Source organism: Lissotriton helveticus, chromosome 3_2 (assembly GCF_964261635.1).
Source record: "Lissotriton helveticus chromosome 3_2, aLisHel1.1, whole genome shotgun sequence".
Lineage (NCBI taxonomy): Eukaryota > Metazoa > Chordata > Amphibia > Caudata > Salamandridae > Lissotriton > Lissotriton helveticus.
Window position 1 is genome coordinate 194,311,193 of NC_136062.1, and position 26,411 is coordinate 194,337,603.

A 26,411-nucleotide genomic window follows, 5' to 3' on the forward strand; every position below is an offset into this window, starting at 1 on the left:
GTTCGTGGCATGTAGTGCTGTAGATTTAAATGCGCCCACCCTCCTCCCAGGATGCCTGTGACCATTGCAGTCATCTTTCTATGTCACTTTTTTCTTTCTTTGCATGGACATTTCTCTATACATTGCTTCACTTCACATTCCACCCTCACCCTCTGTGTGGAAAAACAATCTAACCATGGAGTCGCTGACCATGCGCATTACCTCAAGAGAAGTCCCTGTTCCTCATGGCTTAAAAGACTTCTTCGAAGAAAAACAACTTGCAAATATCTGGGCCCAACACTAGGTGCTATGAGTATGCACAGCATGTAAGTCTACAGCTTTACATACCACCAACAAATGCTTACTAGGAAAGGAACATTTTCCTTTTTCTGTATGTGATATAGGAAAATATTTTAACTTCTTTTTTCTAAGCGTGTATACAGTACCAAAGAGACATACACTGTTTAAGTTCCACACGCCTTCCTCTGCTGTGCTTGTCAGTCTATGCACTTATAACAAGATGTTTCCCTCTAATTGTATTCACACGCCAGGTGTATAGCAGGTGTCAAGGTCCTCTCTAGATCCCTCGGTATACGTTTTGTATTTCTGTGAGAGATGAGTTTCTGGTTTCTTTAACCTCTCATTTGCTTTCAAGCTATGGTTCCTTAAGTCTTAGGTCCTGATTAGGTGTTACATGGTAATGGTGGAATGCAACCTCAGCTAATGGAATTCAAATTACTGTGCTGCTCTGAGTTATACCTGTGGAGTGGAGAATAATATGGGCTCTGATTACCACTGATAAAACCACACAGAATTCCCACTTCTATGGGATTTAATGTATGCGTTTACCATTTACTCCGAGCCAGTGGTAAATGTGTGTAGTGGCCTCTTTGTGGGGGGAAGTTGAAGAGAGGTGGGTGTAGGGAGTGGGAAAGGGAAAGAAAAAGCAAGCTTTGGCAAAGCTAATATGTCTGACTTAAAATGTACCAGCATATTTAAACACAGGCATTCACAAATGCGTTTTGCATTCATTTTATGTACACATTTTGTTTATTACGTTAAAGCCTGTTAAACATTCTTTGTCAATGCTGTGAAAAAGTAACAAAAATGTAGAATGCACACAGAAGTAGGGGAGAGGTGTGGCGCCGCGGCCAGGGCGACTGACGCTGGAATCTGGGGATCAGGGTTCGATCCCCGCTCCGGCGGCAGGTTAGCCCAGCACCATGTGACTCTGGGCAATAGCTTGCTTAATCTTCCCGACGGCCCCCAGCGCCTAGAGACCCTTACGGGTGATTGTGCGCTTTACAAATGTGGATTATTATTATTATTATTATTAGAAGAAAAACTGAATGTAGCAAACTGCAGAATTGAGTTTATATTTCATATTCAGAATAATCTTTCTTCCATTTTAATGGAAGCACTTCCAGGAAGGCACAATAATCCATCTTTCAGACAATGTGCTGTCACGCCAAACCTAAAAAGAGAAGTTTACCATCTCTAGATAGGTCATTAATCTGACATTTTTAAAGTAGTCAGTCACAGATACTTGATGCATTTTGTCATTCACGTACATTCTACCTTGGGTGTCATTTATAATATGTGGGAAGCTATACGAATTCAGGTAAAATGTGTTGAAAATGTTTTTCAGTGCATTTAAAGCAATTTTTGCATTTAGAGAAAAGTTGAGCCTTCTGTGCCTATTAGTATCGGAGCACAAGCACGACGAAGGTGCTTTTTTTACACGAATAACTGCGGGAAAACAGACCACAACAATGCTCACACATTTCTCTCTAAATGCTTAATAATGTCATGGTAGCTGGTTGTGGTAGCCATATTATCAAATTGTTGTTCAACGGTAAAATATTTGACATTTTGTAAATGACTCCATTAGTGAGGCAGTGATAATTTCTCCTAAATGGCAATACAGCAGAGTACCACTGTACAAAAACATGTACAGTGTGAATGTAGCTCTGAAAATGCTTCCACCGATGTCCTAAAACGTTCTTTTAGCTCTTTAAAAATGTATGCTTTTTCGTGTAGCTTGTTGCCCTGACCTTATAACGATATCCCTGTTACCACACAGCAAGTCTTCCCCAGAGTTCCAGATACCAGAGTCTGATAAAGACAGTGAGAGAGTTGACCACAGAAATAAAATAGATCACAAGTGGCTCCTGGAAGATCACCGTATAATTGAGAAATTACCGGGGTATCATTAATGTGATTCCTAATTCTTCCCAGTATTTCTTCTTAGTCTGCCCCCACCAGAGTCCCTGGTTCAGTGTTAAGAAGTAATAAGGAGTTTGTAAGGTATAGGAAAGGATTTAGTTGAGCGATAGTACTCAGTATTGTTCAGGTAAGGGTATTGTTAAGGGGTTTGTAAAGTCCAGGAAAAGGTTGTAAGGGAATTTTAGAGTTCACGGAAGGATTGTGTTAAGGGTCAGAATAGGGTTGTAAGGTTTAAGGGGTTGTAGTATTAAGGGATCAGGGAAGGGTAACATTAAGAGGTAGTAGTGGTATTTTTTAGAATGGAGGGATGGATAACTGTAAGAACCCTCAAGGGAAAAGTAAAAGTCATAGCCTCGCGGCTGACTGCAAATAAATGGGTTACACCTAGAGACAGATTGAAAGAAAATCCCAGGACAGAGATGACTGTAGGTTGATAGCCTATACCCCAGGAGGGGTCGTAGGCATTAATAAGTTACAGTGCAGTTAGGGCCCTCCCATTGCTTACCACTGGTTGGTTGTATTATTGCTCTCATTTACTTGTTCTTGGTTCACTTCTGTGGGCTTTATTTCTTCTTATTGTGTTTGTGCCTCCCCTGTAGCATGGCCTATATACTTGTGATTCCTTCCAATGCCCTCATTTTAGGAGCTACTTTTTTCTATTTTTTAAAGCACTCCATGAGGGTGCTTGTGGTTTCCAGTTGTCTCCTTCATTTGCCTCCTCTGCTTTCCATGTCGCTTTCTATCACTGATTCCCTTCTGTCCCCTACACATGCTCATGTCTCTCTCGCTTGCGAGGTTCTGTGCTCCCCTGTCGCTTTCTCACACCAGTTTGCTTCTGTTCCCAACCTGCGCTCATGTTGTCCAATCTCGTCCAGGTGCTTCTGAGTCCCCATGTTACTCTTGTTCTTCTGCATGCTTCTATGCCACCCAATCCCATGTTGCTTATTTTAGTCTGTGCTTCTGTACACTCTGCCCCCAAACTCTCCTCCATGTTGCTGTTTGCTCATTCGTTTAATACACCCCTCCTCTGTGGTACCTCCTAAGGCGAGATCAACCAACTTTGCCAGCGCTTGTTCAGGGATGGGTAGCCTTAAGGGGGAGTACTGGCTTGTAGGTTTCAGGGAAGGGGCTTAAGGAGCTGCAAGGTGTTTTAGGGTTCATAGATGGGTAACATAGTTCTAGGGCTCCGTAAAAGGTGCCCCTCCTATCACTCATTGACTTGATGCTTGTTCTTAAAACTGTACAGCGCTCTGCTGCCTTTTGGCTAGGTTCACGATACAGCAATACTACATACACACACAAAAGGGTTGAATTAAAGGGGAGTAAGGGTTTTTTAGGTTTTACTGTAATGTTACTGGGTAGTAAGGGTTCACACATGGGTATTATTAAGAATTGATTTTTACTGCTCAGGGAAGGGTTATGTTAAGGATTAGTAAGGGTTTTTTAGGGTTCAGAGAAAGATAGTTTTAAGGTGTAGTAAGGAGTTTTTATAGTCCAAGGAAGGATAGTATTGCCCCTTCAACGTGGGGCTAATTCCCCCGCGGTGCGGGGGGCCGCACGCGGTGCTCGTGACGAGCTCAGCTCGTCATGAGGCCCAGTGGAGCTGTGTTCATGACGAGCTGAGCTTGTCACGACTCCGCCCACTCCCATGGAACGCCCGCACAGGAGGGGAATTAGCCCCGCGTGGGCGTTCAGCGGCAGTTATGACGAGCTCAGCTCGTCATGAGCACAGCTCCACTTTTCCCTTATGACGAGCTGAGCTCTTTTTTTAGGTTGCTCACATAAGATATAGAGACGGCTACTGCTACAACCAATGCCTTAAGCGATTTTACTGGGTGGAATACCACCTGTTAAAACTCTGTGCAGTGTTCCAACACCTGGAAAAATTGGGTACTGGAACACTGGCACACTTAGAATCACATAAAGTGGGATTCCATACGGGAATGCTCCTCCATACAACACTTATTTAGAGCCTTAGAATCTAGTTTTCTGGTACTGCTTTCTGTAATTTAATTAATTATCACGTTGAAACAAATACCCTGCTTAAAGTTGGTTTAAAGCAGGTAGTGTTCATAGAGTTCTGTTTACTTCTACATGGTTTGTTTGCTACAGTACCAGATGGCGTGGCTCGGGGGCAGGTGTGGGGGGTTGCGCAGGGAGGGGGATTTATGTTGAGGGGGAGGGTCATGGTTTAAAAAAAATATCAATAGATATATATGATAGGCGGTGTGGTGGAGAGCGAAATAAATCTCTGAGCACTAGTACCTGGGCTTGCCTCGTCTTTTGATGCTGCGTGACTGCTGCGATACGTCCTTCTGCCGAATATATATATATATATATATATATATATATATATATATATATATATATATATATATATATATATATATATATATACCATTATAGTAACTTTAGCAGCGCTAATGTATGATAAGTGAATCAATAATGTGAAAATAATGATTAAAAGTACATAAGAAGATTTAGGATGAGGATCAATGTAGACAGCCTACAAAATACAATGAATATCAACCAGTTGACAAAGAAAACAGCAAAAGAGCGTTGTGTATTCATCTCTATAGTGGACTACCAGTATTACAAAAAGGTATGTAATTCATCAATAATGTTAAGCCCTTTTGGTGCCCTGGTGTCAAGTAGCAAAATGAAATAGGTTTCCTTTTGTCTCAGTAGATTTTCACGGTCACCCCCCGTCCGGGGTTGGGGACCGAACCCAAAAGAGTGTATTCCAGGTCTTTACGTTTATTGGAATGCACAGCCTTGAAGTGACGAGCCACCGGATAATTGCTATCTGAGTTGACTATAGCTCGCACATGTTGCAGGATACGTTTATTTGCTGGCAATTTCGTGCTCCCAATGTACTCAAGATTACATGTACATTTGAGCTTATAAATCACAAACTCAGAGCGACAGGTGAGATATTCCTTAATGGCAATTTGGTTGTCACTGAATGCTGATTTATAATGCGTGCCATTTTTGGCGAATGAACAGGCACGGCACGGCGTGCATTTAAAAAACCCGGTTTTAGACAACCAGTTGGGTTTATGGACTACCTCAGGCATAGATCTATCCAAAGCATCCCTCATAGAGGGGGCCCGCCTTCAGGTGATGGCCGGCTGTTTGGGCAAGATGGGGCCTAAAATGAAACCAGTAAGGACAATTGGCCATTCTGCGTTGATTATCCGCCTGATTTTGCGTTCCTGTGAACAGAAAGTAGTTACTAGGCGGACAGGGCCAATGTTGCTTGGATCAGAAATATTTTGAATCTTTGGTTTTAACAGGTCATCTCTCGAACGTAATGCTGCCTTAGAGAATGCCCGGTTAAGAAGTTCTAATCTATAGCCTCGCTGGAGAAATTGCTGAACAGATTCGGCAAGACATTGATTAGAGATAGTAGCATCACTGCAAATTCTCTTAATGCGAATGAATTCGCCAAAAGGTATGCTATGGATAGTATGGGATGGATGCGCACTCCGTGCGTGGAGGATTGAGTTCCCCACCGTGGATTTCCTATGAAGCTTAGGTTTGGAGTTTTCCATGCTCAATGTATAAAAACACATCGAAAAACTCAGCCGAGTCTAGTGTAATTGAGGCCGTAAATTTCAAATTACGATTATTGATGTTGATTTCGTCAACAAAAGCAAGAGCTTGTTCCCTAGAGCCTCTCCATACGATACAAATGTCGTCTATGTAATGCCAATAGTACGCTAAATGAGGTACCCACTGGCGATGGATGTTATATAGGACGTGCTCCTCCCACCAGCCAACATGCAAGCATGAATAACTGGGGGAGAAGCACGAACCCATAGCGACACCCCGTTGTTGATGGTAGATATCATTTTGGAACTGGAAATAATTGTTAGTTAGACATATTTTAATCATTTCAAGCAACATGATGTTATGGTCCCTCATGACACTATCACGAGTGTCTAGGAAATGTTTAGTGGCTTCCAAACCCTGACAGTGATGAATACTAGTGTACAAAGATTCAATGTCCATAACCAAGAAACAAAAATCAGAACACTATTTCACATTGTTGATTTTAACTAAAAAGTCAGTGGTGTCCTTGAGATAGGAAGGTAGTGAAGTCATGTGAGGTTGGAGGAAGAAGTCCACATATTTAGATAAATTCTCGTTCATACTGCCCTGTGCAGAAATAAATATATATATATATATATATATATATATATCCAACAAAACCAGACCCCAAAATTGAAGAAGGCCAGCCTGAAGATTGGTAGCAAGGCACAAGGTTTGTTTGCAGCGTGCTGGTGGCAGATAGGCTCAGGAACACCACTTTAAAACTTACATCGCCAGACGCGTTTCGGGGGGAACCAACTCCCTTCTTCTGTGGCGTTTCATGCAAAATAGACGAACTTGCTGCAGTCTGATTAAATGCAAAGTCCCTGCCCCTAGGGAGGGGCGCGGCCGTAGAACAGCCTCCTGGGTATTGTAGTGCAATATATTATCCCATGTGGGTGCGCAGTTCAGTCCCAATAAGCAAAGTAAAATCCTTTGTGGGTTAAGGGGGTAACTGGCCTCATGTCACCCTGCTTTGCCGGTGCAAAACGTGCCGCAGTGAGCACTCACTGGAATCCTGCTCACTCCTCTTCAATCCTTAGCGTCAAGTCCCAGTCGGCACTGACGGATCCGTGTTTCAACGGGGAGCCTTCTTCGCGACCTGGAGCGGCCGCTAAACATCCAACAAAACCAGACCCCAAAATTGAAGAAGGCCAGCCTGAAGATTGGTAGCAAGGCACAAGGTTTGTTTGCAGCGTGCTGGTGGCAGATAGGCTCAGGAACACCACTTTAAAACTTACATCGCCAGACGCGTTTCGGGAGGAACCAACTCCCTTCTTCTGTGGCGTTTCATGCAAAATAGACGAACTTGCTGCAGTCTGATTAAATGCAAAGTCCCTGCCCCTAGGGAGGGGCGCGGCCGTAGAACAGCCTCCTGGGTATTGTAGTACGCTAAATGAGGTACCCACTGGCGATGGATGTTATATAGGACGTGCTCCTCCCACCAGCCAACATGCAAGCATGAATAACTGGGGGAGAAGCACGAACCCATAGCGACACCCCGTTGTTGATGGTAGATATCATTTTGGAACTGGAAATAATTGTTAGTTAGACATATTTTAATCATTTCAAGCAACATGATGTTATGGTCCCTCATGACACTATCACGAGTGTCTAGGAAATGTTTAGTGGCTTCCAAACCCTGACAGTGATGAATACTAGTGTACAAAGATTCAATGTCCATAACCAAGAAACAAAAATCAGAACACCATTTCACATTGTTGATTTTAACTAAAAAGTCAGTGGTGTCCTTGAGATAGGAAGGTAGTGAAGTCATGTGAGGTTGGAGGAAGAAGTCCACATATTTAGATAAATTCTCGTTCATACTGCCCTGTGCAGAAATATATATATATATATATATATATATATATATATATATATATATATATATATATATATATATATATATAAATATATATAAATATTTATTTGTTTATTTGTTTATTTTTAAACCTACCTTTCTGCCTGGTCCCATGTCTTCTCTGCTCCTGCCTCCAACAGGAAGCAGTCAGCCAGGCTCCCTCCCTCAAGCCAATCCAAACGCTGCATACAGCGTTGGGATTTGTCTGGAGCGCCATGACCCGCCGCTCAGCCAGGCTCTAGAGGGGTGGGCGTGTTCTCCATGCAGGCTGCAATACAGCCTGTATGGAGAAGGGATAAGTGGGCATGACTTGTTGGGGCGGCCCTCAGTTCTTTGCGCACTCTGTAGTGGGCAAACCGCTCCTCCCCAGCCGTGCTCGGAGAACAGAGTATCCACGCCCACCTGCCCGCCCGCAAAGCAAACATAAAATGGTAATAGCTAAAAGTTAGTACCATTTTAAGTTTTGGCTTCTCGCTTTGCGAGAATGCAGTGAGGTGATGCTCCTCCGCCATAGCAGAGGAGCCGCCCCTGCTTTGCTAGTTTTGAGCTTAAAATCAGTGAACACAATGAGTGAAGAAGTTCCCTTCTTGTAACTCTTTATACTCACAGGCAGACCTACACAACTATTCTCTTTAGTTCGTCTTTTCTTCTGTTTTGTCTTAGGGAAATCCACACCAGTGTGTGGCTCCTGCAATTTGAGTATATGGCGACCATTTGTGAATAGACGTAAGCAACTTTTCGTCTGTAGTGAAAAGTATAACAAAATTGTTATGAATAACGAGTAGTATGCTTTAAAGTAATGTATGTATGTGTATTATGCTCTTAATTTAATCTAAATTGGATTTTCTTTCCTGTCTTGTAAATTCTCGTTATGATCAACCCACCTGTTACTCTGAAAAGTACTAAATGTCTCAAACTGTTATAACAGACGAAGTTTGCTTTGTATCCAATGCTTGCGGTGCCCCATTGAAAGTTATTTTTACCTTTCTTGTCGTTCTCCTTGCTTAATTTTCCCCTTTGCACTCACTTATTCCGTACTCTCATCCCCTCAACTACTCCTTGTGTCTCTTTTTCAGAAGGATTACAACCTCCAGGTTCTGGGCCTGGTGAAGTCGGATGAGGGATTCTACCAGTGCATCGCGAAGAACGACGTGGGGAATGCTCAGGCAGCAGCCCAGCTCATTATCCTGGAGCATGGTAAGATATGGCAGTCTGGGTTCCAGGGGAGGGGGTGCAGGAGGGGGGGCGGTCACTGAGCCGTGGATGATGAGACAATAGGGACAGTGTCATAGAGGTAGTGTAGAGGCTCAATTGTGCTTATTGGTGGCATAGCCCCTCTACTTCTTTTCATGGGATCATGGTAGTATACACACTGTTGCTGGGTGATCAGTATGCCCTGGCTGGTGCTGGCTGGCCTACAGGCCCTGGCTGGCACTATTTGCCCTCGAAGGCCTGGCTGGTGCTTCCTTAGCAATTATCATTGCCTACTACTGCTTATTGTAGAGTCCTGTGGGGAGGAGGCTATTGCAAGGAGCTTTGTGGGGGTGTTGTTTCCGTTATAGTGCCTGCTGTGTTAGAAATCCAGTTGTGATCCTTGTGCATTAGAGCACGAGGTTGCCTGCTCTGTTAGAGACCCAGTGTGATGCTGCCTGCAGAACAGAGCCCAGTGTTTTGCTGGTAAGCATTGTACCCATCAGCTGGCTGAGGGGGGTGGAGAGGGGCAGTGTGGGGCTGGCCTTGGGGCCAGTGTGGGGCTGGCCTTGGGGCCAGTGTGGGGCTGGCCATGGGGCCAGTGTGGGGCTGGCCGTGGGGCCAGTGTGGGGCTGGCCGTGGAGCCAGTGTGGGGCTGGCCGTGGAGCCAGTGTGGGGCTGGCCGTGGAGCCAGTGTGGGGCTGGCCGTGGGCCCAGTGTGGTGCAAGCCGCGAGACTTGATACACAGTGGTGCTGACTGCAGTACTGGGCCCACAGTGGTGCTGGCTCCATTAAAGGCCCAGTATGGTAATTGGTTAATGGTTCAGTGTGGTGTAAAATCCCAGAACTGTACTGGCTGGGTTAGAGGCGGTCTGAATTGGTGGCTGGGGTAGAGGCCCCATCACTTGCTGGTGCAGTCTCACTATGTTGCTGGTATAAACTGTAAACTTCGTACTTGTATAGCGCACTTATACCCTGAGGCCTCTAGGCGCTGTACCGCTGTGGAACCCTTCCTGGCTTTTTTTCCCTGTGAAGTGTCCACTCTTGGGCACCCCCAAGGAGACGCCCGGTATCCCAGCGCTGTTGGGGCCGTTGTGGAGATTAAGCAAGCTATTGCCCAGAGTTGCAGAGTGGGACCCATGATTAGATTAGGCACCGAGGCGAGGATTATCAGGTCTGAGGAAATTGAGCCCAATACCCGCCGAGGCGGGAATTGAACCCTTGTCCCGGGCCTGACCTCTGCATCAGGGTCTGCCGCTCTAACCATTGAGTCACACTTCTCCACACTTCTGGTGTAAAAGTCCATTATGTATTTCCACATGATGCCAGCTGCCTGCCCATTGCCAATGTATAAAACTCACCTACAGTCCTTTGCCTCTTTGTGGGAAAGGCAGTAAGGCCATCCCTAACCATGCTGCTAGCACGTGAGTCTTGTAGTCTCTGTAAACTGGTAATCCGAAAGTCTTTTAGGATCTGGGATCCTATTTTGTACGATACTTCAGTCCTTTGTGCATTTCTTGCTTGGCCCTGCCCAGGGAGTAATTCATGCTTATGCGCAGTAATAATCATGTAGCAAAAGAAGCATTTCCTATATGAATCTGCCTTGTGCGGATACTTGAGTAATTGGTCTAGAATATGTTGGAGAAGTAGCCGTAGAGCAGTTTTCCAATGCAGACCTGGGGGATCTGTCAGTAGTTCAGTGTCGGTCGAGAGTGGGTCATACATTAAGGTTCTGTGCACTGCTTACAGGCTGCAGAGGGAATGCAGGTTCTGAGCAGGACCTTTCCCTTCCCTGTCCTCCTATCCGCTGCAGATATTGGGAGGTGAGTCAACAGGAGACACCCTTCCTGGTGGAGGGGACACCCTGCGTGTTTCCAGATCTATTTTTTTGTATTGTGGGTGTGGTCCCTTCAGAAACTGCGGTATACCTTCCTGTTATTTCTAATGGAGGGCAGTTGTGAGGAAGGGTGCAACTGACCTTTGAACCTATCTCTCATTATGAGTGTGTGAATGACGTGGTTCTTCGTGCACAGATGATAATATTCTCTGTGGGTGCTGGAGGGGCTGCGGACAGATGAGCTCCCCCACCCATTCTCCCTTGTTTGATCTGCAACGTGTCCAATCGAATGGAAATTCTGCTCTGCATTCAGTGGGGGCAAAACAAACTCTTCTCTGCCAAAGGGCGGGGCCGCAGGCGGTACGGTCACTGCTTAATTGTGGCTTTTGTAATAATTTAGAAAGCTTTGTTTCCTGCCTTTTATTTCCCGTGGAGCGGTTTTTGACATTAATAGGCTCTTAAAATATTGATTGGCAAATATGTAGATAACGATTCTCATAATACTCTTCAGTGGTAAGCTGCTGTCTGTTAATTGTACTACGAAGCCATTAACATATTGTGTTGGCTGTACTTTAAAGTGGTTGCGAGGTAAAGATTGCCCTGTCTCTTGTACACCATTGGCTACTTACTCAGAACAAGAGCGCTCTCGCTTTTCACTCCTGGCGTGAACCCGCCAGAGTACAAGGATTGGTTGAATATGGAGAACCCACTGCCAAGACGTAATTCCTTGCCTTTAATTGGTATATAAATCCAAATTTCTCTTTTCTCTCCTCCCTGCAAGTTTCTTCTGGGGGTTGAGGGGGGGGATATGTATGTTCTTGAGAAGTTCTCCGGCATATCCTGAAATTCTGGAGTATGTGCTTGAGCACTAATTCCATGTAAGGGAACCAACCCAGGCTCCCTGCACTGCATCGATTAGTGATTGAGGTTTAACAGTGACCCCCTCATCCGTACATCTATTGCTTCCTTGGCCAAACTAGCTGCAGGCCCAGCTTGTACCAGTGTGTGGCCTCTGGACGCCGCATGCTCCTCACTTGGAAGCATCCATCGTCAGATCCCCTCTTGCTCGAGCAGGCCTTTCTCTGCCTACATCGCCTGTGAGTGCTGCTCTTCATCACATCAAACGGGTGTCCACTTTTTTTTTTTTTTTTTTTTTTCTCAAATCTGTTTTTATTGTGAACACAGCGATAAGCCTACAACCCCTCATCGGGGCCGGCCGCGCAGAGAAAAATCGTTAATAGGAGCAGGTAACCAGGGGAGGTGAAGCTTTTAACACAGCGCCCTGCCTACAACCCCTGGGAGGGCCGGCCGCGTGGCTTAAGGGAGCAGAAAGCAAGAAGTAGCCGTGTGCCGGCAATGTGCCACAGTACGGGGGAGGCGCTTATGTAAAGGAGAGCAGTGGTGTCACATTTTCAACGGCCCAACAGGGACCAAACTGCCCCAAAGGAGGGCGGAAGCCAGAGCGGCAAGGCAAGAAGAAAGTGAAAGTCGGAAATGGGGGAGCAGGGGTGGGGTGGAGAGGGGCCAGGGAGGTGTGCCTGCGTTCGTCTACAAGGGGCCTAAGACGCAAACCAGTGCTGGGGGGGAGCGACTATGGGCCTAGCCTGCTCGGGTCGGCAGGGACAAGGGCGTCCTCAAACAGTTGCAGAGCACGGAGCCTGGGAGGCATGTGGCGGGTATAGCTGATGGAGCACAGGTGACGCACAAGAGGTTCCCACACCGCCTTGAAGCGCACCCCCCTTGACTGTATCCGAGCTGTAAGTAGTTCCATGGTCAGGACCTGCCAGAGACGCACGAACCAGGAAGCTATCGGCGGTGGCTCGGCCCTCTTCCAGTACAGGGCAATGAGTTGTTTGGCAGCGCCTAGCATGTGGAGGGTGAGGATCCAGTCGCTGCGCGTAAGTGCTTTAAGTGTGGGGGGTCGTACGCCTAGCAGTAGTGTGCAAACCTCCTCAGGGAGGGGGAAACCCAACACCTCCTTAATGTGACTGAGGACCTCCTTCCAAAAGACAGCCAGGGCAGGGCACGACCACCAGATGTGTATGAAGTCGCCAGTCGCAGCGCCACACCTCCAGCACAGCGGTGAGGAGGCAGGGAACATTTTGCTGAGCCGCAGGGGGGTGTAGTACCATTGTGTTAACATCTTGTATGCGTTCTCCCTTTGCGGGATGCTGCGGTAGGATTTGGGAATGTCGTTCCAGAGTCTAGACCATTGAGACAGCGTGATGTCAGTGCCAGTGGCAGTCTGCCACTGTCTCTGGTAGGGGTGTGCAGGTGGAGCGGCGGGATGCTGCAAGATATTGTAGATTTGGGAGATGAGCCGCTTCAGTCCCCCAAGGGAGCGAGCCAGCTTCTCAAATGGAGTGTGCTCCCTGGAAGCAGCCTGGTACATATCGTCTCCCGTGGTCCAGTGGCGCAGCTGCGCGTACTGCAAGCTGGCGGTGCAAGGGAGGTTGAATTCTTCCCTGCAGTCCGGCCACGATTTAGGCGACCCACCAAGAAAAAGATCTCCCGCAACCCTACAGTCACCCTGGGTCCAGTTCTCGAACGCCCGGGTCCGAGCAGCAGGAGGAAAGTGCGGGTTGCCTGCAATGGGGGTGTGCGGAGAGGGGAACGTGGTCAGACCTTTGGACACTGCCACTTTGTCCCATACCTCAAGAACCGTCCTCGTGGGGACCGCCATGTATGCACTTCTGGAGCGCGCCACCCGCGGCAGCCAGGGCAGGTCCCAGATGGTGCGTCCCGTAACCACTCGGTCCATGTGGAACCAGTGTTTGTCGCTTTCGCGTGCTCCCCATTCGATCACGAACCTGAGGTGCGCCGCCCAGTAGTAGTGAAGGAGATTCGGGCAGGCGAGGCCGCCCCTGTCTCGTGGCTCCATGAGGACTTTTTGTGAGAATCGGGGCCGTTTGCCCCCCCCATATGAAAGACGTGAGGTCGCGTTGGAGATGCTTAATGCAGTGGACCGGTATTGGGGTGGGGAGACACTGGAAGACATACAGAATGCGGGGGAGGACTGACATCTTGACCGCGTTGAGTCGCCCCAGCCAGGAAACCATCAGGGGCTTCCATTTCCGCAGATCCGCCAGTACTTCCTTTCGGCAGAGAGCCCAATTCCGCGAGGACCACGAGTCGAGGTGGGGAGTGAGGTCCAGACCCAGGTACTTGATGTGGTCATCCGCCCAGCGGTAGGGCGTGGCCCCCTTCAGGAAGGAGACTTCCTCCTCGGGGATAGTGAGATTGAGCGCCCAAGATTTGGTGTGGTTAATTTTAAGGCCGGATGCCCGCTCGAACAGCGTGAGGGCGTCATGTACCGCAGGGAGAGAGACCCGAGGGTTCGTGAGAGTAAGGATCAGGTCGTCCGCGAAGAGCGCCACCTTGTTGGCACGTCCCCCGTGGGGGATGCCGTGGATGTCAGGAGCACGCCTGATTAGCTCCGCCAGCGGTTCGACCGCCAGGGCGAACAGGAGCGGCGAGAGCGGGCATCCCTGCCTCGTGCCCCTGTGGTACGAGAGCGGCGGTGTCAGTTGGCCGTTGACCCGGATCCTAGCCTGTGGCCCGATGTAAGGGGCCATGCACCTGGAGATCATGGTGGGGCCAAGACCCAGCTTCTCGAGGACCGCCCTCAAAAAGGTCCAGTCGACCCGGTCAAACGCCTTTTCCGCGTCTAGCGAGAGGAGGCAGGCCGGGATCTTCCAATGATGTGCCTTTCCCACTAGGTGCGCCAACCTGCGAACATTGTCGGCCCCCTGGCGGTCCCGTATGAAGCCCACTTGGTCCGGGTTCACCAAACCCGGCATGTGCGGATCCAGCCGTTTGGCCAGGATCTTGGTGTATATTTTGAGGTTGGTGTTAAGGAGGGCGATGGGACGGTAGGAGGCACACAGATCAGGGTCCTTCCCAGGTTTGGGGATCAAGGCTATTTCCGCCATGCCCATGTCAGGGGATGGGCCAGTGGTGTCAGAAAAGGAGCCGTAGAGGCGCAGCAGATGCGGACGGAGCTGTGTCAGGAACAGGCGATAGAAGGCCAGTGGCAGGCCGTCCGGCCCCGGGGTTTTCCCCACGGGGAGGTCCCCGACCGCCTCTGTCACTTCCTCTTCCCGTAGGGGTTCCTCCAGTGAGGCTGCACATGCCGGGGACAGCGGGGAGCCCCCGAGATTCGCGAGTACGGCCTCCCGTGCCTCCGCAGAGGTGGGTTCCTCAGCATAAAGAGAGGAGTAGTAATCAACAAACGCAGCTTGCTTGGCCCTTTCAGAAGTGACTCGGGTGCCATCCGGTCGCTTGACATTGGCAATGTGGGCCCTAGCGGCGCGCGCCCGCAGCCTGCCTGCCAGCAGGCGACCTACCTTGTCCCCCCCCTCATAATACCGTTGCTTGAGCGCCAGCAGGGAGAATTCCGCCTTGTTAGTGCGTAGTGCGCGGAGTTGCCCCCTGAGATTGGCAAGGGTTCTCTTCGTCGCCCGATTGGGGGCGTCCCGATCTCGGGCCTCCGCCAGCTTGATCTCACTGGCCAAGTCGGTTTCCAACTTGTACGCCTCCTTCCTCCGCACCGCCGCCAAGGAGGTGATGTGGCCCCGAATGGTGGCCTTAAAGGCATCCCACACCGTGTGAAAGGGCAGGTCAGGGGTGTCATTAACGGTGAAATACGAGTCTATGGCGTCACGGATGCTGGCGACGTCATCTGGGTCGCGAAGAATAGTCGGCGGAAGCACCCACCGACGTTCGCGAGGGGCACGGGTCCGAGGGTCCTGCAATAACAGCTCCACGTGGGCGTGGTCCGACAGAGAGATGTCGGATATAGCGGTAGCCAAGGAGTCTCGGGCTAGTTCAAGGGAGGTAAATAGATAGTCGATACAGGAGTACGTCCGGTGGGAGTGTGAGTAGAAGGAGTAGTCTCGGGTCCCCGGATTGTGATAGCGCCACACGTCTACAAGACCCAGGTCCGTGAGCTGTGTCTTGAGGGTAGAGGACATCGCCCCTGCGCCGTTAAGGGGGCCGCCCGCGCGGTCCAGCTCGGGGTCCCATACAAGGTTGAAGTCGCCGCCCAGGATTGTAGCAGCGTCGCCCATTGGGAAATGTTCCCGCAATAGTGCCTGGAGATATTTGTCCTGCGACTGGTTGGGAGCATACACACATCCCAGAGTGAGCTTTGCACAGCCTATCTGTACCGTGGTTCGGAGGAAGCGCCCGTCAGTGCTTTTGAAGGGCTTCCCGGGTCCCCGCCTAATACCAGCCCCACAGAGAATTGCCACCCCCGCTGTCTTGGTGTCAGAGGATGCCCAGAACTGGTAAACACCCATTACAACGCATTTTTTACAACGCACTACCATTACAACGGAACTTTTACAACGCAAATACTATTACAACGCATTTATTTACAACGCATGTTTTTACAACGCAGGTACTTTTACAACGCATACCATTACAACGTAAGTATTGGTAAGTATATAATTATATTTAAAATGTTATATGTTAGGTTTTTTTTAAAGGGGTATTTTTAGGGTTCAGGGTCAGTTTTGGGTTTTTGGGTAAAGGGGTATTTTTAGGGTTCAGGGTCAGTTTTGGGTTTTTGGGTAAAGGGGTATTTTTAGGGTTCAGGGTCAGTTTTGGGTTTTTGGGTAAAAGGGTATTTTTAGGGTTCAGGGTCAGTTTTGGGTTTTTGGGTAAAGGGGTATTTTTAGGGTTCAGGGTCAGTTTTGGGTTTTTGGGTAAAGGGGTATTTTTAGGGTTCAGGGTCAGTTTTCAGTTTTTGGGTAAAGGGGTATTTTTAGGGTTTAGGGTCAGTTTTCAGTTTTTGGGTAAAGGGGTATTTTTAGGGTTCAGGGTCAGTTTTCAGTTTTTGGGTAAAGGGGTATTTTTAGGGTTTAGGGTCAGTTTTCAGTTTTTGGGTAAAGGGGTATTTTTAGGGTTCAGGGTCAGTTTTCAGTTTTTGGGTAAAGGGGTATTTTTAGGGTTCAGGGTCAGTTTTCAGTTTTTGGGTAAAGGGGTATTTTTAGGGTTTAGGGTCAGTTTTCAGTTTTTGGGTAAAGGGGTATTTTTTGGGTTCAGGGTCAGTTTTGGGTTTTTGGGTAAAAGGGTATTTTTAGGGTTCAGGGTCAGTTTTGGGTTTTTGGGTAAAGGGGTATTTTTAGGGTTCAGGGTCAGTTTTGGGAATTTTAGATAAAGGGGTACAAGAAAAAAATAAAATAAAAATAAATATAAATTAAATTAATTAAATAAAATTAAATTAAATTAAATTAAATACAATTACATTAAATAAAAATAATTTTAAATAATATACAATTAAAAAAATTATATATACTTACCAATACTTACGTTGTAATGGTATGCGTTGTAAAGGTACCTGCGTTGTAAAAAAATGCGTTGTAAATACATGCGTTGTAATAGTATTTGCGTTGTAAAAGTCCCGTTGTAACGGTATGCGTTGTAAAAGTATGCGTTTTAACGTCATACATCCCCCAGAACTGTGTGGGGTATCTAGGGTGTGCCATGCGCGTGGTGTCCCCTCTGAGGAGGTGTGTCTCCTGGAGGAGTACTATGTCAGGGGAGTGGTGCAGGAGGTAGCGCCATATCTGCCTTCGCTTGTTGGGAGAGTTGAGCCCCTTGACGTTGAGGGAGAGGACCTTCAGGGGAGTGGGGAGGTTTGCTGTCATAGCGCTAAGGCAGGTGGAGGTCGCGCAAGTCCCGGCCTAGCGAGTCCTCCCGCAGGCGGGGCAGCAGAAGCGTCAGCACATCGCCCGCGCAGCAACCCCCGCAGGACCCACCATGCCACCCCTTCGCAAGCGCGGGGAAGGAACAGGAAGAGAAGGACGCGCAAGGGGGAAGTAGGAGGAGAGGAGAGGAGGAAAGAAGAAAAGACACAGAATAGAAACAGAACCATAACAGGCCAACGGGCCCAAAGTACAGTGTCCCAGGTACCAGACATCCTCTACCCAAGGGTTTGGACGAACTCAGGAATGTCACTTCCTACGGGACAAAGGGAGGGAGCGGAGATCTGGAAAAGTAGTGTGTAGACAAGTCGTCTCAGAGCCCGTCCACCCCGCTGCCTCAAAGTAGTTTGGGGGGTGCACTGGGCCGTGGGGTCCAGTCAGCCCGAGCAGGCGCCTACAGGGCGCTGGGGCTCAGCAATGTGGTGTTCGGTCAGGAAGGGGCGAAGGGTGCCAGCCATGTGTGGAACAGTGGGGTCAGGCCACCGTGGTAGATGAGGGCGAGGCCAGGCGCCCAGGTGGTGAGCGTGTGTTCAGGGTAGCTCGAGGTATAACAGCAGTGATCAGCGTCCGTCCGGCGTTGAGGGGCGATCCCCACCCTCCGAGCCAGAAGCGAAGGGCTGGGAGGCCAGCTCCTCGCGATCACCCTCGAGGGAGCGGATGTGTGCTATGATGTCCTGCTTGGTCTGAGAAGTAGAGAGTGCGTCCACCGGGGGGGGCCTCCTGCGGGGGCGCACAGTGGACCAATCCGGGCGTGGAGGGGCCCTCTCCGGGCGGGAGGGGCGAGCCGGGCTGTGGTCCGGGGACTCCGGCATGCCTAGCAGGTGTGCCGCCTCACGGTAGGATCGGAGAGTCCTACGCTTGCCCTCCCACTTGAAGATGAGAGCAAAAGGATGGCCCCACTGGTAGGAGACATTGAGGGTCCGGAGTTTCTCGGTGATCGGGCGGAAGACCTTCCTTCTATGGAGCGTCGTGGGGGCTAAGTCCTGATAGATCTGGATCCTGTGGCCCTCGTACTGTAAGTCCGGGTTGTCCCTAGCTGCCTTCAGGATGGCCTCCTTCTCGGTAAAGTAGTGGAGTCTAGTGACGATGTCGGGCAGAAGGCCCGCCTTCCCTCCCGCTCCGAAGACCCGGTGTGCACGGTCGAGGCGCGGCGGGGGGGCGTCCTCCTCGCCCCACACCGCCTGCAAGAGCAGGGCCACGTAGGCCATGGTATTAGTCCCTTCTTCTCCAAGTGGCACACCCCGTATGCGGAGGTTGTTGCGTCGCCCCCTGTTTTCCAAATCCTCCTGCTTGATCTGAAGCTGGATGTGTTGTTCCTCAAGAGTCGCCACTCTCTGCCAGATCTGCTCCAGGTCTTCGGTGCGGGAGTCGACCGTTTTCTCCAGGCCGTCGACTCGATCGCCGAGGTCAGTGACTTCCCTGCGCAGTTCCTTAACGCAGGTGTGGACCTCCGTTCTGAGGGATCCGATTTCTGTCTTCAGATCAGCCATGAAGGAGGTCATGAAGGCCTGCGTCACCGGTGGAGAGTCGGCTGGCGGCAGGGGCTTACCCCCCGATGCTGCTGGGGGGCCCCCGGAAGGTGATGGGGAGCCCGCTTTGCCCCACATAGAAGCTACTGACGCCCCTCTGGTCCTCGTGGACGGAGGGTCCGATTTGGTCCCCTTGCCGCGAGTCATGGTCCACTCGAGGCGTCGCAGGGCAAGTCCGTTGCGGGGTCCGTCTGCCGGCAGGGCGCGGGGCGCACTCAAGATGGGGGGGTCCTGAACTTTGCAGGGCCGCTGGAGCGGGAGCAGGCAGCGCCACCGGTGAGGCCAGGCAGCGACAAGGCAGGGGAGGCGCGTGGTGCGCAAGGACACAGTTGACCCACGGTAGATCGGGCCTGGGGCCCACAGGTGGTAGCCGCCGGAGATCCCTGGTAAGGCGCAGCCCCTATGTCCCACCAGGGTCAGGGCCAGGTCTCAGCGTAGCGTCCGGTCTGCCCCTTAGCAGCAGCCAGAGGGTGTCCAGGGGGCCCCCCAGGTGTCCCAGCTCCCCAACTGCGGGAGGCCCAGCGCCGGGAAAAGTAGAAGGCCGAGGTTATCAGGGTTCCCGTGCAGGCGCGGCAGGTGTGCCCGGTCTGCGGCCCACCAGGCTTGGCGGGACCGGGCCTTAGCGAGGGGGCGGCCAGAGGGCACAGCTAGACGATGCGGGGTCCACCAGGAGGCAGGGCCCGCCTGCACGCAGCGACCGGCCTGCTCCCCAGGCCGCTGTCAGTATGCGCAGGGTAGACGAGGGCACCCCAGCAAGGTTCCTCCGTGAGTGGGGCAGCCCTCCGCCGAGGGGAGAAGAAGACGGGAAGGTCAACCGCCAGGCCCCGCAACTGCCGGACCCCCCGGGAAGGCAGCCGGGGAGGGAAAGAGGTCAGCGCGCTGCAGCTCACCGGATGGGTCCAGCGCCGGGCGATGGTGCAGAAGCTCGTGGGCAGGGGCCACCGGCCAGTCCTCGTGTCAGGGCCTACTGGCCTTGTCAAAGCCGGGAGCTCGCGTAGATTCGGCGTCCAGACCGCCGCTGCTCCAACAGCTCCGGCGCGACTCCGCCGGCGACAGGCTGCCCCTGTGCTGTGGCCAGAGAATGTCCAGGGGGGCCCCCCAGGCGTCGTAGCTCCACAACTGCAGGAGGCCCCGGTGCCAGGGAAAGCAGAAGGCAAGGGTCAGCGCGGTCCACCAGGGCTCAGGGTCCGCTTGCACGCAGCGATCAGGCTGTTCCCCAAGTCGCCGCCAGAAAGTTCAGGATAGCCGATGGCGCGGCGCAGCTCGCCGCCAAGGGGAGAAAATGGCGGGAAGGTCAACCGCCAAACCCCGCAATTGCAGCCAGGGAGGGAAGGAGGTCAGCGCGCTGCGGCTCACCGGGTGGGTCCAGCGACGAGTGGTGGTGCAGAGGCTCGTGTGCTTGGGGCACCGGCAGGCCCTCGCGTCCGGGCCTGCGTCCCTCGTGGAAGCCGGGAGCTCGCGTAGGTTCGGTGCCCAGGCCGCCTCTGTGTGCACCGCTCGGGGCAACCCGGCTCTGTTGGCTCCGGCGCGGTTCCGCCGGCGACAGGGCGACTCCGCTGGGGCAGGGAGTCCACAGATGGGTTCAGGGGTATTCCGGTGCCTCGCCCGAGGCGCTGTGCCGGGCCTCACCCCGGGAGCCAGTCGAGACGTGTTGCAGAGGGACCACGAGAAGATGGCGGCCAGCGGCCGACCGTGGGGGTCCCGGATGCCGGAGCCGCTACCTCTGGAAGCTCCACAGCCGCCGTCCGCCGTCCGCCGCCCAGAGAAGACACCAGCAGGATCGGTGGCTCACGGGGGGGACCCCAGAAGTGGACGACCCCCCGAAACTACGCTAAAACAGGCCAAAGTAAGCAGCGGGGCGACGGAGCTCAAGCGAGACACGTCCGCTCACATCGCTGTCTCGGCCACGCCCCCGGGTGTCCACTTTTAAGCACTTCTGTGGAAAACTTTGCAGATGTTGTCAGTTTGCAAACTTGTACACTTTGACTTATTTGCTTGGAAAATTATTGATTTTGAAAAAATGTATTCTGCCAATAATTCGACACCAACCACATGATTCTGCATGAGCTGCTACTCAAACAGTTCATGTTCTCATAGCGTTGAAAAGGAACTACTGAGTGATGGGTAAACTTGAGAAAGACTGCACCCATTTTATCTGTGTCCGACTACAGAGACATTTATCTAAACAGTGCAAGTTATCTTAAAACCCTCAGAAAAACTTTGCAAAGGGAAAGTAAAAACGTTGGGCCCAGTTAAAAATAGGCACTACTAGATCTTCTCACAACTTTGGCGGTAAAAAAAACACGCCCGTATTACAAACCTTAGCATACATGTGTTAAAGTGGCTCTTCTTGTCTATGGGCGTTCCCCTATGGACCTTTTGGTAGCACAGTATATTTAAACACCTATTAACGAGGCCAAACAGAAATGTGAGGTGAGTTCTCGGTTACTGTGGTGTTTACCCACTCGGCAGGAATTTACCGCACCTTCTTGAGGGCGGTCCCTACTCTCGCGTCACTCGAGTATCATGCCGTGACCTTCAGTGTAACCCTGAACTAGCAAGAGATGCGAGTTTGTCCTCCTCCTGGTCTTTTTAGGATGATGCTTACCAAAACGATAGGTTTAAGTGGGTTTGCTTGAGATAATTTATGTTGCAGTCTCTGCAAGGAGTTTGTGTTGATTGATCGGCTGTTTTGTTTCAGCCTATCATCGCACCCATGAATTATGCTCGTCTGTCTCCAGGTTTCTTCCAGTTTTAATTTGTGTTCACGCAACAAAGGAATTCAGCCTGCTCTGTGTAAATGCTGAATAAAGTGTTTGTTGCGTGGAGAGGCGCCGCTTTCTGTCACTGTTTTATGCTGTAAAATGCTTATTCGTGCGCAGGATTTATATTTTAAATTGCTGTAAAGGAAAAGCAGAAAAGGAAAAATGCAGAGCGAGAGGACCGGATAAATGATCAAACTTTGGGACATTTCATAGCCCTGTCCGAATGAAGCTGTGTAAGCAGAGGTCGGAATTTAAAGCGGCTTGTTCAAATTCCCCAAGCCTGCTAAATTCGTCTGAAAGTGGGATGTAGAGGATCCTAGTTGAAGCACCTTGCTGCTGCTTCCACCTCTGAATCAGAGCAGGCAGATCTGCCAGAGAGATGCACCTTAGTAAGGAATGCACAAGTACTGGGTTCTGTATGAAAGACTTGAGTGGTTTTGAAGGATGCTGCTCAGTAGCAGCTCTTATGGAAGTGATGAAAAGTACCTGTAAACTGTTTTCAATGAAACAATCGTGCAAATGGAGATGTCTCCTCACCACTTATTTGCTAGTTTTGGTGGAGATTGAAACCTTCACGTGCACATATTAAACAGTTCTGAATAGTCTTTAGAGAACAGGGTCACATTGATGGATACGACTCTACAAGGACGGCTTTAGTGCTGGGGTGCCCAATGCAACAGTCTTTTTTGGCGACACCCCCTTCCAGTAAGCTTCTTCTCCACAAATTCCCTCACTACCACCCTCCAACAATGCCCATTATCTCTCCTTAGCCCCCGTCTGACATGCATTTTTTAAAATAATGCTACTCATAGTTCACTCGCACTTAGTTCTGTGATATGCTTGGGGCACGTAATCGCCACAGGCACATTAACCCTCTTCACTACTTTGAGTCAAGACTGCCACTAGACAAAACACTGTCACTCTCCAGCAGGAACATTAATCACCGGGGTTATCTTGACATTTTTATTGTTTTCTGAAAACTGATGGACACACAAAGAACTCCGCGCCGCAGCTTGTTTTTTTAAATGCATATATATTTTTTTCAAGCAGCCCCACCCCCTTTAAGTGCCAGGTGCGGATGCACCAGTCACACTGCCCTAAAGCTGGCCTTGTGACTAAACAGGTGGAACAGGGCATATATTGTAGGAGATAAGTGGAGTCCAAATCTTGTCCTCTTTCCCCTGCTGTATATAATCTCACCTTATTCCTATTCAAATAATTGTGATGTCCGTAACTAAAGAGCCACCTCTTTATCCAGCCCATGTAGTTTGTGCAGATTGGGGCCAAGTCATAACACTGCAACGCTGTTAGATTTTCTGAAATCCATGTATTATAATGTGCATAGCAGAGTCCTAGCTAGGATTATGGTTTGACCTTGTTACAGGATCAGTTCATAAATCCTTTGTTAATATTTATTTGGATGACTCTCGAAAGGTTGTGATTAGCAGGGTGGGCCCACTGGCCCGTCCTGCTAATCCCTCTTAAGCAAACTATGAAAATTCATGGGTCGAATGATGATTTTCAGTAGGGCATCATAATCAGAGTAAATTTCATTGTTCGGGGAAGGCTTATTGGACACTAAACACAGTTTCTTAAACATATTAAGTTAATAGAGATTTGTATACCTGGGTCAAATAGTAATGTTTAGCTGCTTCAGTATGGGTCATGAGCCCGAGTGTGACCCTTGCAGTACCGACGCCAGTGTTAAAGTGAGTAGTCAGAATGACTCTTGCAATGCTGGTTTGTGTCGTGGGACATTAACCAAAGTTGGGTAGACTCCTCTTTGCAATGCAGCGTCAGTACCTCTTTTGCAGCACAAGGCGGACATCTGTCTGAGTCCAGTCTTATAAACCGTGCAGGAGGACAGAACCTAAACACTGGAGAAAAGTTTGAGGAGGTAAAGGCTAGAGCTGAAGTCTTAGTTGCGATCCATTGCGTCCAGCGTATGTTGAATGTCGAAGGAGCCCATTGTGGAGCAACTTTTCTCAGGAGTTTAAAAAGGCAATGATTTACTCTTTTAAAAGAGCTTAAAGACCTGGCTATATAACCAGACCAGCCTCTGGTGGCTTCTCTACAGCTCCAGAATATCTGTAAAATCTTGCCTCTAGAGAAGAGTTACTACCAATTTCGACCTTTTGAGAAACCAATTGCACTTCAAATTAATTTCCAGAACTAAGATTGTATGGTTCTCTCTTTTTACTAATAGCTCTCATCTCCCCAGTCCCATTGCTTGCTTCCTTTGAGACTGAGAAATTAGAGCAGGTGCTGTTTCCCAAATAGTAGGCATTTTAGGAAGGAAGTTACTCTGTTCCACTTTCAAACCAATACCTTGGGCAGGATTATTCGCAAGCTGAGTAGGGTTGTGTTCAAACCAGGCCTTTGCCAAGCAGTCTTGTGACCATGTGAATTGCCCAGTCGGGTGAGCCCCAGCCCAGTTTTCTTTCTATTTTTCACAGCACTTTATTTGGCAAAACTGCAATATGAAGCACAGACAGGTTTTTATTTTACTGAACTGCAACTGACCGGATTAAGATAACATTGTATATTTTCTTGTTAAAGTAGGCTTTGCAACCAATATTTTAACACATAAAGTAGTCAGTAGTTACCACCGGTTTCAGAACTTTCTGCTATGGAAAGATCACATCGCAAACTGTTGCTCAAACTGAAAATAAAGTACACCAATTATGTGAAAGTTCTTGAACAATTAGGCAATCTCGAACACTTGATCTACCTACAATCCACGTACATGAAATAAAGGGAAACCTATTTGGACTGTAAATATCGATACAACCCTAACTCTAAAGTTTTAAATATTTAATTTACCCTATATTCCGCTTCTGCAATTTGAAGGCTCATGGCTACTATTTTCTAACATGTCGATAATCTAAGGATCAAGACGAGATCATCGAGCATGTACATCTTCTGTCCCCTTATTCATTAGAACGTCGAAAAAAATACCTTTGTCAATTCCGATCCAAGTGGTATAAGAACTATATATGAAGCAGTGCGGTATGTTTTCTGTGCTCTTACAAACATATTGATTAGTAGCTCCATGAAATTCCGTTCCATAGTAAGTAATTATCTTAAGTCAGTCAGCCAAATCAGGATCTGAAGTGGACTTGACATGAATATTGTTTGTGTAACTTCTTTTTTAAAGTTTTTTTTATTCCGTTTTCCATATTTTCTGTAATATTTTAAATGAAGTGTCTTATTGTTTTATATTGTATATTTCATTGTAAATTATTTTTTTTACATCGGAAAAAGAACACTACTACCAGCTACACAGTAGGTACACATGTAGTTGGAGAAAACCTCCCAAAATAGTGTATGGTGATGCTGTCACCTTGGAAATATTAATTTATACTAAGAGTCATCAGAGGCTGTGGGCTTAGCGTAATGAAAGTGGTGCATTGATTGCCCTGTTCTAGCAATGCTGAGAAAGAAAACACTTGGAGAGAAATCAATGTTTTCCCTCAGACTACTGTAAATAAGCACAGTGCTCTGCAGGCACTGTGGCGAACATGTACTTCCGACATTTTCTGTGGGCACATTTAATAAAACCATCGTCTTCATGTATAAACTAGTAGGCTGGTGTGCCACCAAGCCACTCTCGTGTTACCTTTGTGATCTGTACAATGGAGAAGCAATGGCCCTTGTAAACAGAAGCCCACAGGGGCAGAGGCGGGTACAGGGCCCTCAGCAGAATAAAAAAAAAATAGTTACTGAAAGCAAACATTTTAGAAAATTAATTACTACACACATTGACTCTGCAAATGTAGGCATTCCTTTTGTGACTAGACCCTTTTCCTCGAAAAGATATTCTAATAGGACCTAACTCTACCAGTGAAAGTCCACCAAAGATTTTCACCCTGACCGTCGAAGAGTTTCTCACATTGTTGTGCACTAAACACTGTAGTTTACGTCACACCGCCTGATCTTTCATAGTAGCTGTGCCTCCCAGACCTGCTGTTGTTAGCACAAGAGTATTCTAGCCAATAGATCTACTTCTATGGAGTGCTATATGAATGTGCGTGGTCCATCAGTCCATTACAAACATCATCACAGTACAAATAGATCATTCTCTCTTAAGCCGGAGGAAGTGTACCTAACACATTCTGGCCATACCTATGGAAGCTAACCTGAGAATCTGTTGCTTTAGACAGATTTACGTTTGTCTGCCTAAAATAGTTGCCTCTCGCAGCCCTAACTTGGCACGGAGCAGTCTTGTCGAAATGAGGTCCCCTTTTTACAGACCTTGGCCCTAGCAGACAACAGATGTGGCAGACAGCATGGCCTTGCCAGTGGTCTTGGACCTCACAAAATCTCATTCAGGCCTTATGTTTCACTGTTATAGAAAATCAGCTTTTTTGCAGATTCCTTGGACTAGGATTTTTAATTTTTGTTTCCTAATGAATTGTGTCTTAGATGGCATTTCATGGGAGGCCTGTGATTGTGGAACGCTCTATAGCTCCCAATGAGGATTTCTCTTCAGTGGATATGCAGTTGATGTGTTTTGTAATTGTACACTTAACTTTACTCTGTGTTTCGTGAAAGCATTTCATTTCAAACATTCTCTCCTCCACCTCCCACTGTATATACAGTAGTTCAATTTGTGACCCCATGGCTCTTCTGTAAAGCACGCAGAGCTTTTCCCCTCGTTTTCCAGTAGTTATGGTTTACCTGTGTGTCTCCATTCCCCTGCATGACCTCCTCGGCCTT

General features: G+C 49.0%; 1 protein-coding gene across 10 annotated transcripts in view; it reads left to right on the forward strand.

Moving 5' to 3' along the window:
* NEO1 (neogenin 1) overlaps nt 1-26,411 on the forward strand; it is a 577,741-nt gene that overhangs the window by 421,344 nt on the left and 129,986 nt on the right. For all 10 annotated transcript variants that reach the window (XM_078685036.1, XM_078685045.1, XM_078685037.1 and 7 more), the window contains exon 7: nt 8,737-8,857. In XM_078685036.1, coding sequence (XP_078541162.1) covers nt 8,737-8,857 — 121 coding nt within the window. The remainder of the gene's footprint in view (nt 1-8,736; nt 8,858-26,411) is intronic.